At 36.6% G+C, this 19,207-nt stretch overlaps 1 protein-coding gene across 1 annotated transcript; it reads left to right on the top strand.

The window, feature by feature from the left end:
• Nucleotides 1–18,374: 18,374 nt before the first annotated feature.
• LOC149768509 (uncharacterized) lies at nucleotides 18,375–18,722 on the top strand. The gene has a single exon (XM_089929351.1). The coding sequence runs from the start codon at nucleotides 18,375–18,377 to the stop codon at nucleotides 18,720–18,722; it is 348 nt and encodes a 115-aa protein (XP_089785477.1).
• Nucleotides 18,723–19,207: the final 485 nt, after the last annotated feature.

Below are 19,207 nucleotides of genomic sequence, written 5' to 3'. Positions count from 1 at the left end.
TGGGATCTGATTTGATGATCATTGAATAGAAACTCTATTTTAACCTCATTTTAATCATCAAAATCAATTAATCTAGTGGAAACTCCCACTAGGATGGGTCAATCACTCCTAATCCCCTCCTAAGTACACTGAACCTCTCTTCACTTAGGGGTTTTGTGAAAATATCTGCTAATTGATTATCAGTACAAACAAATTGGAGAGTCACATCACCATTCAATACATGATCTCTTATGAAGTGATGTCTTATCTCAATGTGTTTAGTTCTTGAGTGTTGAATTGGATTTTTAGTTAGGTTTATGGCACTTGTATTATCACAATTAATGGGGATTTTATCTTGTTTAATGCCATAATCTTCTAATTGTTGTTTAATCCACAAGATTTGAGCACAACAACTCCCGGCTGCAACATATTCAGCTTCTGCAGTGGATAATGCAACCGAGTTTTGTTTCTTGCTAAACCATGAGATTAGGTTTTCTCCTAGAAATTGACAAGACCCGCTGGTACTTTTTCTATCAAGCTTACATCCAGCGAAGTCTGAATCTGTGTACCCTATTAAGTTTAGGCTAGATTCTTTAGAGTACCACAGCCCTATGTTCTTAGTTCCTATTAAGTATTTAAAGATTCTCTTAACTGCAGCTAGGTGTGATTCTTTAGGATTAGCCTGATATCTAGCACACATGCACACACTAAACATAATATCAGGCCTACTTGCAGTAAGATACAGTAAAGAACCTATCATACCTCTATAAAGTTTTTGATCTACAGATTTACCTGATTCATCTTGGTCTAACTTACATGATGAGCTCATGGGGGTGCTGATTGACTTGTTTCCCTCCATATCAAACTTCTTGAGCATCTCCTTGATATATTTGGCTTGATTGATGAAGATGCCTCCTTCAGATTGTTTGATTTGAAGCCCGAGGAAGTAGTTCAGCTCTCCCATCATGCTCATCTCAAACTCACTCTACATCAAATCAGCAAATTCCTTGCAGAGGCGATTGTTAGTAGCACCGAAAATGATATCATCAACATAAATCTGTACTAATAACATATCCTTATTTTTCTTTTTCAGAAATAATGTTGTATCTACATTTCCCCTAGAGAATTCATGTTCTAATAGAAATTTACTAAGTCTCTCATACCATGCTCTAGGTGCTTGTTTTAGTCCATAAAGTGCTTTGTTCAGTTTATACACATGATTGGGGTATTGATGATTTTCAAAACCAGGAGGTTGTTCCACATATACCTCCTCATTAATAAACCCATTTAGAAAAGCACTTTTTACATCCATTTGATATAGCTTGAAGTCCTTAGAGCATGCATATGCTAATAATAGTCTAATAGCCTCAAGTCTAGCTACGGGAGCAAAGGTTTCATCAAAGTCTATACCTTCTTCTTGATTATAACCCTTTGCTACTAGTCTAGCCTTATTCCTTATAACAATTCCATTTTCATCTAGCTTATTTTTATATATCCATTTTGTACCTATAATTGGATATTCAGAAGGTCTCTCTACTAGATCCCACACTTTGTTTCTAGTAAATTGGTTTAGTTCTTCTTGCATTGCATTTATCCAATTTACATCATTTTCGGCTTCTTCTATATGTTTGGGCTCAAAGTGTGAAACAAAAGCTAGATGGTTATTCAAATTTCTAAGGGATGCTCTAGTCCTAACGGGTTGGGATGGATCATCTAGAATTAGTTCCTTAGGATGCCCATGAGCATACCTCCAAGCTTTAGTTAGCCCATGATCCACTATAGGCTCTTGGTTTGATGATTCTCCTTCAATCAACTTTTGATTATCATCTTGTAATCCCATCTCATCTATCTTTTCTTCAAGTATTTCAATATCATCATCAAAATTAACCTTCTTACTAGATGAGATGTCACTAGAGTCATCAAAAACAACATGTATAGATTCTTCTATAACTAGGGTTCTTTTATTAAAGATTCTATAGGCTTTACTAGTTGTAGAATAACCTAGGAATATTCCTTCATCAGATTTTGGATCAAATTTCCCTAGATTATCTTTCCCATTATTATGTACAAAACACCTACATCCGAAAACATGAAAATAGTTAACCTTTGGTTTTCTGTTTTTCCACAGTTCATATAGTGTTTTCTTTATGATGGGTCTTAATAGAACTCTATTTAATACATGGCAAGAAGTATTAATGGCTTCTCCCCAAAAGTACTTAGGGAGGTTACTTTCACATAACATCGTTCTAGCCATTTCCTCTAGGGTTCTATTTTTCCTTTCCACAACTCCATTTTGTTGTGGTGTCCTAGGTGCTGAGAAATTATGGGTTATCCCCTTTTTACTACAAAATTCATCAAATAATTGATTTTCGAATTCGGTACCATGGTCACTTCTAATAGCTATAACTGAGGACTCTCTAGCATTTGTTACTTCCTTATGGAACTTCTTAAACATAGAAAATGCTTGATCCTTATGCGCTAGAAACATGACCCATGTGTACCTAGAGTAATCATCTACTATAATTAGACCATATTTATTTCCACCTAGGCTTGTTGTTCTAGTTGGACCAAATAGGTCCATGTGTAGTAATTCTAGAGGCCTAGAAGTAGAGACACATTTTATGGATTTAAAAGAGTTTCTAGATTGTTTGCCAAATTGACATGCTTCACATATTTTATTCTTTTCAAATTTTAATTTTGGCAAACCTATCACGGAGTCTCTTTTAACTAGTTTAGTTATTGTGTCCATGCTTGCATGACCTAACTTACGGTGCCATAACCAACTAGCATCATTTTCTTTAGTTTCATTTACAACTAAACATTGGTTATGTTTTGTAAGGTCTTCTAGATCTACCACATATACATTTCCACGTCTCATCCCTTTAAAAACTAAACTATTATCATTAGGATTTGTTATAATACATAGTGATGGTTGAAACATAACATCATATCCTTTATCACATAATTGACTAATGCTTAACAAGTTATGCTTAAGACCATCAACATATCTAACATTATCTATAAAGATAGAAGGGGTGATTTGAACTTTACCAATACCAATGATGTGACCTTGGTTGTTGTCTCCAAAAGTCACAGCACCTCCCTTCTTAGCTTCAAGGGTGAAAAATTGATCTTTATCACCCGTCATGTGCCTTGAACAGCCACTATCCAAATACCAGCAGTTTTTGTTGACCTTGGCTGCAAGACACTCCTACACAAGCAAATCATGTCATCTTAGGTACACAAGTTTTCTTGGGTCCTTCATGGTTAGTCAAGTTGGTTCCTTTTGGAACCCATACCCTTTTATTTTTTCTTTTAGTTTTACTTTTCCTAAAATTACATGCATTTTGCTTTATGTCCTACTATTCCACAACAAAAGCAAGTTATTTTCTTAATTTTAGTTTCCCCAGCTTTAACAAAGAAGTTACTAAGAAATTTTTGCTTATTCCTTGGTTTATACCCTAAACCCGCTTTATTAAATACGGCTCGTTGATTATTAAGTATCATGTTTAACTTTTCAGAACTATATGTGAATTTTTCAACTAAGGGTTTGTATTTGTTTAGTTCTTTAGTTAATGTCTGATTTTCGGTTTTTAGATCATTTAGCTCTTTAGTTAGATCCTTGTTTAAGACTTGTTTATGGTTTTTGAGATCTGAAAATTCCTTTGTTAGTTTCTCAATATCTTTCGTTAAGGTGTTAGTCTTCTTAATTAGGAGTTGGTTGCTTGTCTTAAGTTCTAGATTTTCTTTGGTGAGATTATCTTTATCCTTAATTAATGAATCATGCTTATGAATATAACTTTGGTTAGTTACTTTTAGTTCTCTGTTTTTAACATTTATATTCTTATACTCAATCATTAATTCATTGAACGCATCATAAAGTTCATCAAATGTAAAATCAAAATGCGTATCGGAAATTACCTCATTTTCGTTGGCCATGAAACAGAAATTGGCCTTCTCTTCTTGTTCTTCATCCGATGATGAAGATGATGCGTCGGAGTCCGATAGGGTGGTGACAAGTGCCTTCTTCTTCTTGTACTTACTCCCCTTCTTCAGTAAGGGGCACTCTGCTCTTATGTGTCCCGGCTTCTTGCACTCGTAACACCCAATCCCCTCATTTTCCCTTTCCTTACCTTTGTCTCTGCGGTAGGAATTTGAGGGACCTCTCCTTTGATGATACGTCTTCTTGTGGTTGATAAACTTCTTGAACTTGCGCACAAGAAGTGCCTCACCACCATCTTCCTCATCTTCTTCCTCTTCACTGCTGCTGCTGCAAGACAGGTCCTTGTTAGAAGAAGTAGATTTTAAAGCTATTACCTTTTTCTTACGGGAGGACTCTTCCTCGTTGTGTTGTTTCATGGTAAGCTCATGCGTCATCAGGGATCCAAGGAGCTCTTCAAGTTGAAGCTTGTTCAAGTCTTTAGCTTCTTGGATCGCCGTCACCTTGGCTTCCCACGACCTTGGTAGACACCGAAGGATTTTCCTGACAAGTTCACTGTTAGTATAGTTCTTGCCAAGGCTTTTTAGGCCATTGACAATATCAGTAAACCTAGTGAACATGCTTGTGATTGTTTCATTTGAATCCATTTTAAATAGTTCATATTTATGAACCAAGATGTTTATTTTGGATTCCTTGACTTGATTCGTGCCCTCATGGGTCACTTCAAGTCTGTCCCAAATTTTTTTTGCAGAATTACAAGTTGAAACTCTATTGAATTCATTACGGTCTAAGGCACAATAAAACACATTCATTGCTTTAGAGTTTAGTTGTGCCTTCCTCATGTCATGTTCATCCTAATCCGTTTCTAGTTTGGGTACCTTAACACCCTCTACATATGTGGATGGGATGTATGGGCCATTCACTACAATGGTCCACATCTCATAGTCTTGGGCTTGGATGAATATTCTCATCCTAGCCTTCCAGTATGAGTAGTCGGATCCATTGAAGAAAGGAGGTCTTTGGGTGGACTGACCCTCAATGTGAGAAGATCCAAATGGGGTTGTCATTTTGATCTTTTAACTCTTGAGTGGAAGAGTTTTTGGCTCTGATACCACTTGTTGCCCAGATAGACAACCCAAGAGGGGGGGGGGGGTGAATTGGGTTTTTAAATTAACTTAGCTAATTAAAACTTTGTGGATGATTAACTAAATACTATAGCCAGTTATTTAATTAAAGCTAAGTGCTGTGAGTAATGTGTGGGAAAGAAGATGAGAGACAATGCACTACAAACACAAAGTTTTATAGTGGTTCGGAGCTAACCCTTGCTCCTACGTCCACTCCCCAAGTCTCACTTGGAAATTTCACTATAACCCCCTTGGATTACAGCCGGTTGTTTTGCAAGCTCACAACCGAACTTGTTGTTTTACGAGCTCACAACGAACTCGGTCGGTTTTCCCAGGCTCACCGACTAGAACCAACCCCGATTGTTTTTCCGGGCTCACAATCAAACCCTTACACTCGTTGGTTTTAAAACGGCTCACCAACCAACCTTAATCCCCTTGATTCAATTCCCCGATTGAATCAAGTAAATATACGAGATAGAAGAAAACAGAAAATAGCTTCTCAAAAAGCAGATTTAAAACAATATAATCGTAAAGGAGTTAGAAGCCCTCAAACGCTTTTAAGATGGTGAAGAGGTGTGGCTTCTGGAACTCCGGTCTCCTCTTGAAAGAGTGATCGACTTGAAAGCAGGAGGAGGAAGCTTTGAATGCTGGGAAGATGTTGGTGGAGCAGTAAATACAGATCTTCCCTTTTTCTCGTTGAAGAGCACTTAGAGAGCTTGAAGACTTGAATGCTAGGAGTGGAATGTGTGTTCTCTGCCTTGCTACAGTCTTCTGTGGCTATTTAAGCCAACCCCCACGGAAACTAGCCGTTACTCTGCTTTTTCTGGCCGTTCTGCACACTCTGCGTAGCTTGACAATGTGACCGTTGGTGGGTTGGAGTCGACTCGCGCGATCAGGAGTCGACTCGGCTGTAGCAGGAGTCGACTCGAGCTTTTCCGGAGTCGACTCGGCAACTGTTCCCAGTTTGAATTAAAGTTGCCGTCTTGACTGGGAGTCGACTCGTCTTGACCCGGAGTCGACTCGCCAACTTCTGGCGCTGACCTGGCAATTTTGGAGTCGCCTCATCCTCTGTAGTCCGTGGATCCAAATTTGAATTTTGTCCACTCGAGTCGACTCGACTGTCCTGGGAGTCGACTCGAATCTCAGAGCCCGAACTCCCGATTCTCTGTCTTTTGGCTCATCCAGTCTTGGAGTCGACTCGAACTTCCTTGGAGTCGACTCGGCTCTCAGTTTCCGAAAGTTGGTCTTCTGCCTTTTGACGTGAAGCTTGTCTTGGAGTCGACTCGAGCTGTCTGGGAGTCGACTCGAATCTCAGAGGCAGTAACATGGTCTTCTGTCTGTCGATGGTCACACAGTCTCGGAGTCGACTCGCGTACTGCGGGAGTCGACTCGAATCTCAGAGTCCATAAAACGCTCTCTGACTTTTTCTTTGTGTACCGCTGGGAGTCGACTCGCGTTCCACTGGAGTCGACTTGAATCTCAGAGTCCATAAAACGCTCTCTGACTTTTTTTGTGTGTACCGCTGGGAGTCGACTCGCGTTCCACTGGAGTCGACTCGAATCTCAGACCTGAAAAACTGCTCTTCTGTCCTTCTGTCTGTTTTCAGTCGGAGTCGACTCGTACTGATCAGGAGTCGACTCGAGCTCGTGCCAGTGACCTTGATACGCTTGGAGTCGACTCGTGAAACTCGGGAGTCGACTCGTATCTCAGACACTGGTTCATGCAGACTTCTTAACTTATCCAAAATGCTATGAACCAAGTCTAGAGACACTTGGACAGGATTTTCACTGAAACACTCAATTGAATTTGATGCGGGATTTGCACCCCGTCACCAGCAGAGCCCACACACCAGCCGAGCAGGGGAAGAGAGAGTGTCCCTCAGAAGGTATTGTCCGCTTTGGGTCCGATTTGGGGGTCGAGCGTACCCGGAGCCCTCCTCACGGCGCCTCACGGTTTTGCCCCACAAAAGGCGCCTCCTAAGGGAAGGGTGATTGAGCCCCCCATTATATGGCACAGACCTTCCCGCTGATTAGCCGATGTGGGACTAAATTCGGGGAACCCCCCGTAACACAGCCCCCCCAGCGGGGAGGTCCTGTGCCCGGGTCGGCTCCTTACTGGATAGGCGGAGGGCCGAGGCCCTCCTTCTAGCGCCATCTGATGCGGGATTTGCACCCCGTCACCAGCAGAGCCCACACACCAGCCGAGCAGGGGAAGAGAGAGTGTCCCTCAGAAGGTATTGTCCGCTTTGGGTCCGATTTGGGGGTCGAGCGTACCCGGAGCCCTCCTCACGGCGCCTCACGGTTTTGCCCCACAAAAGGCGCCTCCTAAGGGAAGGGTGATTGAGCCCCCCATTATATGGCACAGACCTTCCCGCTGATTAGCCGATGTGGGACTAAATTCGGGGAACCCCCCGTAACAGAATTCATTAGTAATCACAAGATATACTCCAATGCTTTGAGCTCATCAAAATCAAACGGGGTTTTAATCGATCACTCCACAAAGAATACACAAGAAAACAAAAGAGCCCTAATCTCCTTCATCAAGAACTTCATTCAACAATCAAAGAAAGGGATTGAGCAGTTTCAAAGAGGCATCAAGAGCTCCATCCTCCCTTGAAGAGTGAAGCATCCTTGACAAAGAAGAGCAAAGCCACTTCAAAGCGATAAATACTTTCTAACTCTTCTTTGTAGTTTATATTGTTTCATACACTCTGTAAAGGTTCGTTGGTTAGCCCGCAAAACCAACAAAGGTTTTTGGTGAACCCGGAAAACCAAAGTGTAAAGGTTCGTTGGTGAGCCCGTAAAACCAACATAGGTTCGTTGGTGAGCCCGTAAAACCAACAAAGGTTTTTGGTGAACCCGGAAAACCAAAGTGTATAGGTTCGTTGGTGAGCCCGTAAAACCAACAAAGGTTTTTGGATTGTGAGCCCGGAAAACAATCCAACTGTAATCCGCGAGATTATAGTGAATTCCCAAGGGGTCGCTTGGGGAGTGGACGTAGGTGCCAAGGAGAGCACCGAACCACTATATATTGTTGTGTTTGTGTTGTGCTTGTGTTTACATTTATTCTTGCATTATCTTCCATCTTTGTTCTAGTTTAACTCATTCAAATAATCTAAGAAAGCAACCACCGCACTTAATTAAGAAAGCTTTTAGAACACCAAAATTGAGAAGAAACCAATTCACCCCCCCCCTCTTGGATTGTCACCTTGGGCAACAAGTGGTATCAGAGCAAGGTGCTCTAATAGTACTCATTGATCTCACAATCAAGAGTTAAAGATCATGACAACCCAAGTGGGATATTCTATGAGTGAGGGACAATTAATTGATAGACCTCCACTATTTGATGGTATAAACTACACATATTGGAAAGCACGCATGCGCATTTTCATTCAAGCATATGACTACGATTTATGGAGTATCATAGTCAATGGGCTACACACAAACACTAATCATGATAAAGAAAGGGCTCAGCAAAATGCAAAAGCCATGAATATTCTATATTGTGCATTGGATGATAGTGAACTTAATAGCATATCTTTTTGCATAACTGCTAAGGAAATATGGAATATGCTTGAAGTTAAATATGAATGCACTAACGTTTCTAGTGAATTTGAAACTAGTTCCGAAGAAGAAGAGCATCAAACTGAAACTGAAAATCTATGCTTTGGAGCACATGAAGATGAGGTATGTACTCGAACACAAAGTGATTTCTCATTCAAAAATCAAGTACATACTGAAGCTCAATCTGATTTTACATTTGATGAACTTCATGATGCTTTTTCTGATTTATACTTAGAATATAAGAAGCTTAGTTTAAAGAATAAAAAGCTAAATCAGAAAAATCTATCTCTTGCTGAGAGCTATAATATAACTCAGAAAAATAATAAATTACTTTCAGAAGACAATGAAAGGCTAACTAAAGAAGTTAACAAATTTAAGCCTATAGTTGAAAAATTTACTATCAGCTCTGAAAAACTGAACTTAATGATAAATAATCAAAGAGCTGAATTTGAAAAGGCTGGATTAGGATATCAATCTTGGTACACACAAAAATTCCTTAATGATATATGTGTTAAATCCTCCACTATCTATCCTAAAACAGATTCTAATTTATCTGATGAACCTAATGAACAAAAACAGAAAATTAAAAATCCATCATCCACTTATATTAAATCAATGTTTGTTAAATTTAATAAGAGTATGCAGAAATACATTCCTTATAATCCTAAATTCTGCAAGCCTATGGACAAAATAGCCATTAAGAAAATATGGGTTCTAAAAGGAACAATAATAGCTAACCTACAAGGACCCAAAAGAGCTTGGGTTCCTAAGTTGAAAATCTGAATATTTTCTGTAGGTGTGTCTAGCACTCAAGGCTCCAACAAAAGATGCTAATTTAGAAATTGGGTGCTCTAGACATATATTAAAGAATGAAACTTAAAATATACTTTAGAAAAATAATTGAAATGAAAAGAATAATGAAATTAGTAATCCTTGCATCTCATTCTCTTTGCCTTAGTATCTAATTAAAACATAAATTGGAGGTATTAATCAATTTTGTGATATAGGTAATATTTTTAAAAATATAATCAAATCACTTCATTTTATAGTATGCCTTACTTACTGCTGGATAAGTTGCTAAATGATTAATCAATTTATTAAGAATAACTCTATGAATTCTCTATCTACTTGATTGAGAGTTTTTATCAATGGTATTATCTTATTGATCATAGACATGAGAATGTATACTTGGTATGCCTTTAAATATATGCACTATGAATACCAAGATTAAAGAAACCACTTTTGGCATATAAAATCAACTCATACTAGTATGGACTTAATCTCAAAAGACCTTGTCATTGGTTCACTTAAATTAATTTTTGCAAGGTCAAAGTTTTCTATGTATGTCATCTAGAAAAATAAACTAGAATCATTTCTAAATTTGAAAATATTGTTTCCACCTTTTAGCCGTTGGAAATTCTCCATAAGAACTTATTTGGATCTCTAGGATTGTGAACCTAGGAGATAAGCTCTCTAATTTTGTAATTATGGATGATTTCTCAAAGCTAATGTTGGTTTTATTCTTGGCACTTAAATTGAAATATTTTCTGCTTTGGCACAAACTTACAAAAGGTTTCAAATGAAAAAGGTTTGCAAACTGTGAAAATTCATGGCACAGCTTTGAAAACCAATTTATTGATAAAATGGTATTGAATACAATTGTGCTTGCACCAAGAACACTATTGCATATAGGGGTTATAAAAATAAAAAAAAAATAGAATCTTTGTTGTGTAAGGACAATGCTTCGTGATAGCAGTTGATTAATACTATCATCACAGCTTGTCATATTATAAGGTTTCTATTAAATCTATTTTTAAAGAAAACCCCATATGAACTCATGAAAAACAAAAAATCAAATGTTGCATACCTTCATGTTTTTCAGTTATACATATTATGTTCTCAAGAATGAAATATATGCCAAATCTGATAAAACAAGTATTTCTTTGGATATTACTCTTTAAGCAATGCATATAGAATATTCAATGAAAAGATACTAGTTGTAGAAAGATCAATTTATATTATTCTTATTAAAACTAGATCTTTTATTGAGAATATAGTTTATCACTTTGATTCTATGTAACAATCTGAATTTTGATAGAAACAATTGTTTAAGATAATTTGATTAAAACTCAACTTGTATATCTTATTGATAATTATCTTAAGCAAATAGAATCTAAGCTAAATTAATTCTGAAAATAAAAAAAAAAATTGATTTGACCTTGATGAATCCTTCTATTGCCTCACATGCTTGTCCTTGAACCATTTTACTTAATGAAGTTATCTCTTTAGTTCAAGTGACTTGTGCTTGCTTATATTTAGGCAATCTCTTGAGTAAAGTGACTCAAATTCAATTATTGTCATGTCTCATGTTGAGTCATCTAGTTAAGAGATATGTTGTATGAATGTTTTTGTATCCTAGAGAACCTAATGAATTGCCTTCAAGAAAAGAAAAAGATTTTGCTAATGATACAGGATTTGTGAGCAAGAAATTTCAACTTGAAGGACACCTCGATGAAAGATACAATAAACATTCCCTTGGAAACAAAAAAAGAGGAAGATTTTCTTCAGCTAAGGGTGTAAAGAATCTAAAAGGTATTTGGCTTGAAGAATGCTAAATGTACTGGTAATCTAAACTCTTCTCTTGTGAGTTAGTTGAGCAAAATTAATAGTCTGAAATTATATGGTAGCATGATTAAACCTTTAATTGCTAATCATCTTGATATCATGCTTCATTCTCATGCTAGTGATAATTGTTTAATGGTGTGATTAAATTGAAGTTTACTTTTTCCTATATAATGCATAACCATGAAATACACAAGTTTATGCCTCAAATCTCTAATTCAAAATAACTTGTGATAAGCTATGAATCATTGGGCATAATGAAAATGTTGTTTGCATGATATACATTTATATGCAGCATATTAGATTAATTCTTTATTCTGCTCTTTCATGTAAATTACTTGAGAATAACAAAAAGAGGGAGAGATAAGGAAAAGAAAATGAACAATTATTCAAGGAAAGTAAAATCTAAGTAAAGGCAAATGCTCCAATCTTTAGGAAAAGCAAAACAAGCATAATATATTTGGCACATTTGTAAGACTAATATAAACATTCCTTTGGAAGAGATAAAATCCGTAATTAATTACAAGAAAAGTTTGAAGTGAACATTTTAACCCTTCTATATTGCTCATCATAGGGATGGTGTCAATGGGGAGGCTAGTGGTAGTACCCGACACTATTTGACCCAACTATTCGGTGTAGGGCATATTAGGGACGGCACAAGAGGGAGGCTAGTAGTAGTACCTCGTGCCCCTTCCAACTCTACCGGATAGGGAGCAAATAGAGTATAGAGCATAGAAAAGTAAGACCAAAAGAAATGAAGATTAGAATGTTCACTAAGTGGTTAAAGGAAGAAATTCAAAAATGAGGAAATGAATGACAAGATAAATAAAAGTATATAAAAAGCTTGTGAAAAGCCAAATGAAGTTTCGATCACTTGAAAACACACCTTTAGGATAAAATCAGTGTAGAATTATATATAAATAGGGAGAGTTTATTTAAAAAGAATAAATTTTGATCCTTGACATGCTTGCTCTTAATGTTTTAATACATGATGTTATGACTTAATGCATATTATGTTTTGCATGTAACATGATGTTATGAATTATGTGTTTTCAATATTCAAATAACAAAGATCTTTCCTAAATATAACTTGTAATGCTTCATGCCTATAAAATTTGATTGAAACATGTTATTACCAACAACAACATCATTTTGTTTTAATGAATATATTTTGAAAAATAAAAGAAAAGAATAATTTGAATTTGCAAATTAGGCAAAATGAATTGATTCTGATTTATCTTTTATCTTGTCTAACATTAGTACATAATGTCCTCCAATTTGTACCAAAATTCAATATGAATTACAAAGATTCTGGATGTGCTCTAATGTTCTTGAAATATGTGTTTTCAATCTTAATAATTTAAGATGAGCTACAATGTAGAAGATGCATATCTCAAATTATAATCCTGAAAGCCTCCTTGAAAATTTTTATGAAATTCAGAATCTGATTTTGTATAAAAGCTTAAACTTAATTTAAAAAAATGCTTCTATCATTGCATTTTTGTAACTTTCATTATATACTTCAATGATTGCATCATTTTGAGGAATAACTCAATATGATTCCTAGATGAAAACTACGGTCTAAGAAAAATAGAATTAATTTTGATGCCTTGATTGTTTGCTCCGATACGCATCTGAAACATATCATTTTCTATCTTATAAGTTTATTAAAATTAGTCTAAATGATGCGTTTTTCAATGATCTTGATTGCAAATAAATGGTTCTAAACATATGATATTATTTTGATATTAAAAAGATTTATGGTGCTTCATATATACATTGCTGAAAAACTATGACTAAGAAATTAATATTTTGAATATACACTCCTACATAATTAAATGCTTCTATCATTAAAAAGAAAAGCTATTTTTAAGAAGAGAGTTAATGATCCTAAAGCTTAGAATATTTCAACTCACTTCAATAATTCTTATAGGAAAGAAAATGTAATTACTTTTGAAAGAAATTTGAGCTTCAAAAGAATTATTTTCTGATTAATATTTCCATACATATTCAAAAAAAAAAAGAAAATATAATTTATTCTTGAAAGATTAAAAAGAGTGATTGCTATAAATTTTGAAAAATTCTAGATCACTCTACATTCTTGATATTATAGAAGAACAAAAAAAAAGGTTTGAAAGAAAATGCATCTTTTGAGGGGGAGCTTTAAATACTCAATCTCTTTATTGAAAATTATCTTCAAACTTTAAACTCTCAAATGGAATGATTAATTAAGGGGGAGAAAGAAAATTTCAGAGTGAGAGATCATATAGAACTTAATCGTATAAATTCGCATCTAAAGATGAGACAAAGAATACTAAATGTAAAGTGGTATTAAACTTTATGCTTCATTGAATATCTTTTGAAAGTTGGATTTCCATCTGTATTCATCGGTAAATCATTTATTTCTGAAAATTTAATTGAAAAGGATTCCATCTGTCTTAGTTTTGAAAATTTATCTTGGAATCTACTTATGAGTTCTTATTGGCTTGCACTTTGGTGTTTCAATCCTGAGCCAATTCATTTTAATTGATTTTGATGCTATGATCTTTAAAGGAGTAAAAGAAAGTTTTTAAGAGAGCTCTAAAAGAACTTTCAAAGCCTTGAATTTTATATCCTACACTGCATAAATTCATGTTTTGGTATATATGCCCCAATACTTTTATATCATGAAAGAACTTTGAAGTCATTAAGAATTAAGGATTCAACATAATCTTATGTTTTTCGAGTATATAAGTTTTGATCTTTATTTGCTCTTATACTATACTCTGAAAATTAATTAGATTGCTCTCATCTTGTTATATACTTAATATATATATATATATATATATATAAAGATGTTGAGTTTTCATTCGTGCCTTCTTTGAATATTATTCTTGATACTCCTTGAAATAACTTGAAAAAGATTCCATCTACACTTGATTTGAAAAATATCTTTGGAATCTACATTTAGAGATCACTTCTGGCTTACATCCTTAATATCTCATTCCTAAAGCCAAACACATAGAAATAAGATATCATTTTATTAGGGATCGTGTGCAAAATAGAAACATATGTATTGAGCATATATGTACTGAAAAATAATTAGCCGACATATTCACAAAATCCTTGAGTGAAGATAGATTCTGCACGCTAAGGAGAGAATTAGGTATATGTGATCCTTTTTATTGAAGAAATATAAAAGGGAGCAAGTAGTCTCATGATACATTTCTCCAATTTCTAAAAATCCATGAAACATGAGTCAAACTTGTTATCTATAGATTCCTTACTCACGTATCATTGTCCCAGAAAGAATTTATAAGGATTGGAAGCAAGAAAAATTTTTAGAAGCAAAAGAAAAATTCTGCACTTGGGTCAACCCAACACAGAATAGGGTCGACCCAACGTTGAGTCGACCCAAGAAGTTTCTTGAGTCGACCCAACGTCGGGATCCCACTGTTAAAAGGGGGACCCGTGAGCTATCTAGGGCACTATTTACCCTTTGTCCTCTTCCGAAAACCTTATTTTCCACTCTCAAATCTTCTCCAATCATCTCCAAACAGTAGATTACTTCAAGATCTTAGAGAAATGGGACCCGAGAGAGCCGTAGCCAAGCGATCCGGGAGAGTCTCACGATCTTGTTTAGAGACTAGGATATGTATCTAGTTCTCATATATATTTTGCTTTTATGATATGTATCTTTAAATCTTGATTAAGGAACATTGTATCTGCTTTTGTTTTTGACATTCATGTATGAAAATGTTCCTATTTTGATCAATGAAATTTGAAGTTTGTTATTTATTGCATTCTTCCCCATATATATATTTTTTTTTGATGATAACAAAAAGGGGGAGAAGAAAAGAAAGAGTATATCAATTTAAGAAAAGAAAGAGTATTTTATTTGAGAAGTAAAGAAAGAGTATTAATTTTGGGAGAAGTAAAGATATGTATAACAAAAATGGGAGAAGTAAAGATAGTGTTTAGAGTATGTAAAGAAAGTGAATAAAGAAAGAGTATTAATTTTGGGAGAAAAAGTGAATAAAGAAGTTATGTAAAGAAAAGAGAAATGAATGGGCAAACAAATTGAAAATCATATAAGAAAGTTTATACATCTAAGGGGGAGCGATTTGTACAATGAAATTGATCAAATCAAAAATTTATATCACAATTCAGAATTTGTCACATATAAATTCAGAATTTGGCACGCACCTCTCGCACCCCGATACATAGCCTGAAACTCATATTATCTCAAATTTTTGAAGTTTCATCGCTAATGAATTATAAATGAAAGGGGGAGCAATTCAAAGAGTCAAATTGGCAACATTTAAATGATATAGGGGGAGATTTCACAAGTATATATGAAAAGCTGAAATTCAGCAGTTTAATCCCTTTTATAAACTGATTTTAAAGACAAGTATCAATAGGCTTATACTCTTTATTTTGTAATCATCAAAAAGGGGGAGATTGAGGATGATAGTGTTATTTTGATGATTAACAAGCAATTATCTAGAGCATGCTATAAGTTAAATTGATACTTCATTTATAAGTTCATTACTCTTAGTATATTTGTTTAATTGAAAATGGATAAATGGCCTTGTTCATTTGGATGAATCTAACCTTAAGAATGCAGCAAAGTATGGTTTGAGTCGACCCACAGGTTGATTGGGTCGACCCCGGTACATCAAGAAGTCATCTGGCACACTCCTGCAAAATGGCACAAATGAACAGTGAGTTGGGTCGACCCAAGGTAAGCATGAGTCGACCCAACCTCCAAAGAACCTCAAAACATAACAGAAGAATGCTCTCTGGATTTACTGAGAGGGTCGACCCACACAGTGGTTGAGTCGACCCAAGCTTGAGTCGACCCAAACCCTGAGAGGGTCGACCCAAAGGCAAGACAGAAAGACAGACAGAAAATGGTTCTCTGGAATTACTGAGAGGGTCGACCCAAGAAGAAGTTGAGTCGACCCAAGTGAACTTTGAGTCGACCCAAAGAATGGTTGGGTCGACCCATGGGAAGGAAGGCTGAAATTGAGGTTTCTGTGGTTTCTGAGAGGGTCGACCCAAGGAATGTTTGAGTCGACCCAAGGCAAAGTTGGGTCGACCCAAGGACAGGTTGAGCCGACCCAAACACGGGCTGAACAGTAACGGCTAGTTCTGCAGATGTACTTTTTGTCCTTCCCAAGAGAGAAGAACTTTTGAGAGGGATATCAAAGAATACACAAGAAAACAAAAGAGCCCTAATCTCCTTCATCAAGAGCTTCATTCAACAATCAAAGAAAGGGATTGAGCAGTTTCAAAGAGGCATCAAGAGCTCCATCCTTCCTTGAAGAGTGAAGCATCCTTGACAAAGAAGAGCAAAGCCACTTCAAAGCGATAAATACTTTCTAACTCTTCTTTGTAGTTTATATTGTTTCATATGCTCATTTAGGAGTTTGAATCTTTTCTTTTTGTTTGTCAAACACTCTGTAAAGGTTCGTTGGTTAGCCCGCAAAACCAACAAAGGTTTTTGGTGAACCCGGAAAACCAAAGTGTAAAGGTTCGTTGGTGAGCCCGTAAAACCAACATAGGTTCGTTGGTGAGCCCGTAAAACCAACAAAGGTTTTTGGTGAACCCGGAAAACCAAAGTGTATAGGTTCGTTGGTGAGCCCGTAAAACCAACAAAGGTTTTTAGATTGTGAGCCCGGAAAACAATCCAACTGTAATCCGCGAGATTATAGTGAATTCCCAAGGGGTCGCTTGGGGAGTGGACGTAGGTGCCAAGGAGAGCACCGAACCACTATATATTGTTGTGTTTGTGTTGTGCTTGTGTTTACATTTATTCTTGCATTATCTTCCATCTTTGTTCTAGTTTAACTCATTCAAATAATCTAAGAAAGCAACCACCGCACTTAATTAAGAAAGCTTTTAAAACACCAAAATTGAGAAGAAACCAATTCACCCCCCCCCCCCCCTCTTGGATTGTCACCTTGGGCAACATTAAGTGATTTCTTTCGAAAACTAGCAGTTAGAGAGTGATTTGGAGCCGTTCTGATCCGTCTGCACAATCTGACAATGTATCCGTTGGGATCGAAGTCGACTCGTGCGATCTGGAGTCGACTCGCACTTTATTGAAATACGACTCGCCCGCTATTCCAGATTTGAATTAAAGTGTATGCCTCGTCCTGGGGTCGACTCGGACCAAACTAGAGTCGACTCGCCAACAGCTGGAGATGACTCAGGCACTTAGGGGTCGGCTCGTTCATAGGGTTCCAGAAGCTCAACTTTCTGTTTTTCTTCCTTGAGTCGACTCGGGTTTACTTGGAGTCGACTTAGCTGACTTGAGAGGCGACTCGATATTTTCGGAAGATGACTCGTTCTCAGAGATCGAAAAATCGATTCTCTGTCTTTTGAACATTTCTATCTTGGAGTCGACTCAGACCTTACTGGAGTCGACTCGACTATCTTGGGGGTCGACTCTGGAACACTTGGAGTCGACTCGTTCACAGGGTCTCTGAAAGCTGATTCTCTGCCTTTTCAGACTGCTTTCCTCTGGGAGTCGACTCGGACATACTGGGAGTCGACTCGCCAAGAATCGAAGTCGACTCGAAACCTTCTGGAGTCGACTCGGTAACAGGGTCTAAAATCCATCGTTCTGTCTTTCTGTCTGTTACCCTTTGGAGTCGACTCGGGACCATCTGGAGTCGACTCGTCAAGCATCGAAGTCGACTCGAAACCTTTTGGAGTCGACTCGCTAACAGTGTCTAAAATTCATCGTTCTGTCTTTCTGTCTGTTCTCAGTCGGAGTCGACTCGGATAGTCCTGGAGTCGACTCGAGCTTATGCCAGAAACTTTAAGTGTCCCGGAGTCGACTCGCAAAGTTCTGGAGTCGACTCGTGATGCAGACTTTGGTTCAAATTGAGTCAAATACTTAGCCAAAATATTTTGAACCAAAGCTCGAGGTACTTAAATAGAAATTCATAAAGATTTGCTTGAAACACTAGATTAAATTCATTAGTACAACATAAGACATACTCATAATGCTTTGTGCTCATCAAAATCAATTAGGGAATACTCAATTACTCCACAATTTCTACTATGTTTTTTAGTACTAAATCATCTCGGGTTCCATTATTAAGTGGTGATAATTATTTTGACTGAAAAGATAAGTTTTTATTGACTTTGGGGTGCATGAACCTTGATTTGGCGCTTTATGTAGATGAACCACCCATCCCCACGGAATCAAGTTCACCAACTGATAAGGCTTCTTATGAGCGGTGGGAGCAATCTAATCGCTTAAGTTTGATACTCATTAAGTCTCATATCAGTAAGGGTATCAGGGGTTCAATCCCTGATTACTATAAGGCAAAAGATTTCATGAAGGCCATAGAAGAGCAGTTTATCAACTCTAATAAGGCCTTGGCTAGCACCCTGATAAAAAAACTTTCAGACATGAGGCATAATGGTTCTAAAGGTGTGCGTCAACACAATATGGAGATCCGGGACATTGCTGCTCAACTCAGAGGTTTAGAGACATAAATTTTAGAGTCATTTTTGGTACATTTTATTTTGAACTCTCTTCCTAAGGAATATGGTCTTTTTAAAATTTTCTATAACACATAAGGAAAAATGGTCGATTAATGAACTCTTGACCATGTGTGTTCAAGAGGAAGAGATTAAAACATGAGACACTTAAAGTAGCTAATTTAACATTTTAACGAAAAGAAAAAACTCATAAAGGAAAAGGTGACTCTAAAGGAAAGAATGCTAAAGTGTCTTTTAAGCATGAAGGCAATAAGATTGCATGCTTCTTTTGCAAGAAAAAGGGACACATGAAGAAGGATTACGCCACACACAAGAAGTGGCTCGAGAAGAAAGGTAATCCACTATCTCTTGTGTGTTATGAGTCTAATTTTGTTAATGTTCCTAATAATACATGGTGGATTGATTCTGGTACTACAATTCACATTACCAATATCATGCATGGCTTCCTCTCCCTAAGAAAACCAACAACAAGTCAACGA

Source organism: Phoenix dactylifera, chromosome 1 (assembly GCF_051530095.1).
Source record: "Phoenix dactylifera cultivar Ajwa chromosome 1, Ajwa_hap1_PhDact_Kaust_v1.1, whole genome shotgun sequence".
Taxonomy (NCBI): Eukaryota; Viridiplantae; Streptophyta; class Magnoliopsida; order Arecales; family Arecaceae; genus Phoenix; species Phoenix dactylifera.
Note: the sequence above shows the minus strand (reverse complement) of the source record. Positions and strands in the feature narration are given on the sequence as shown.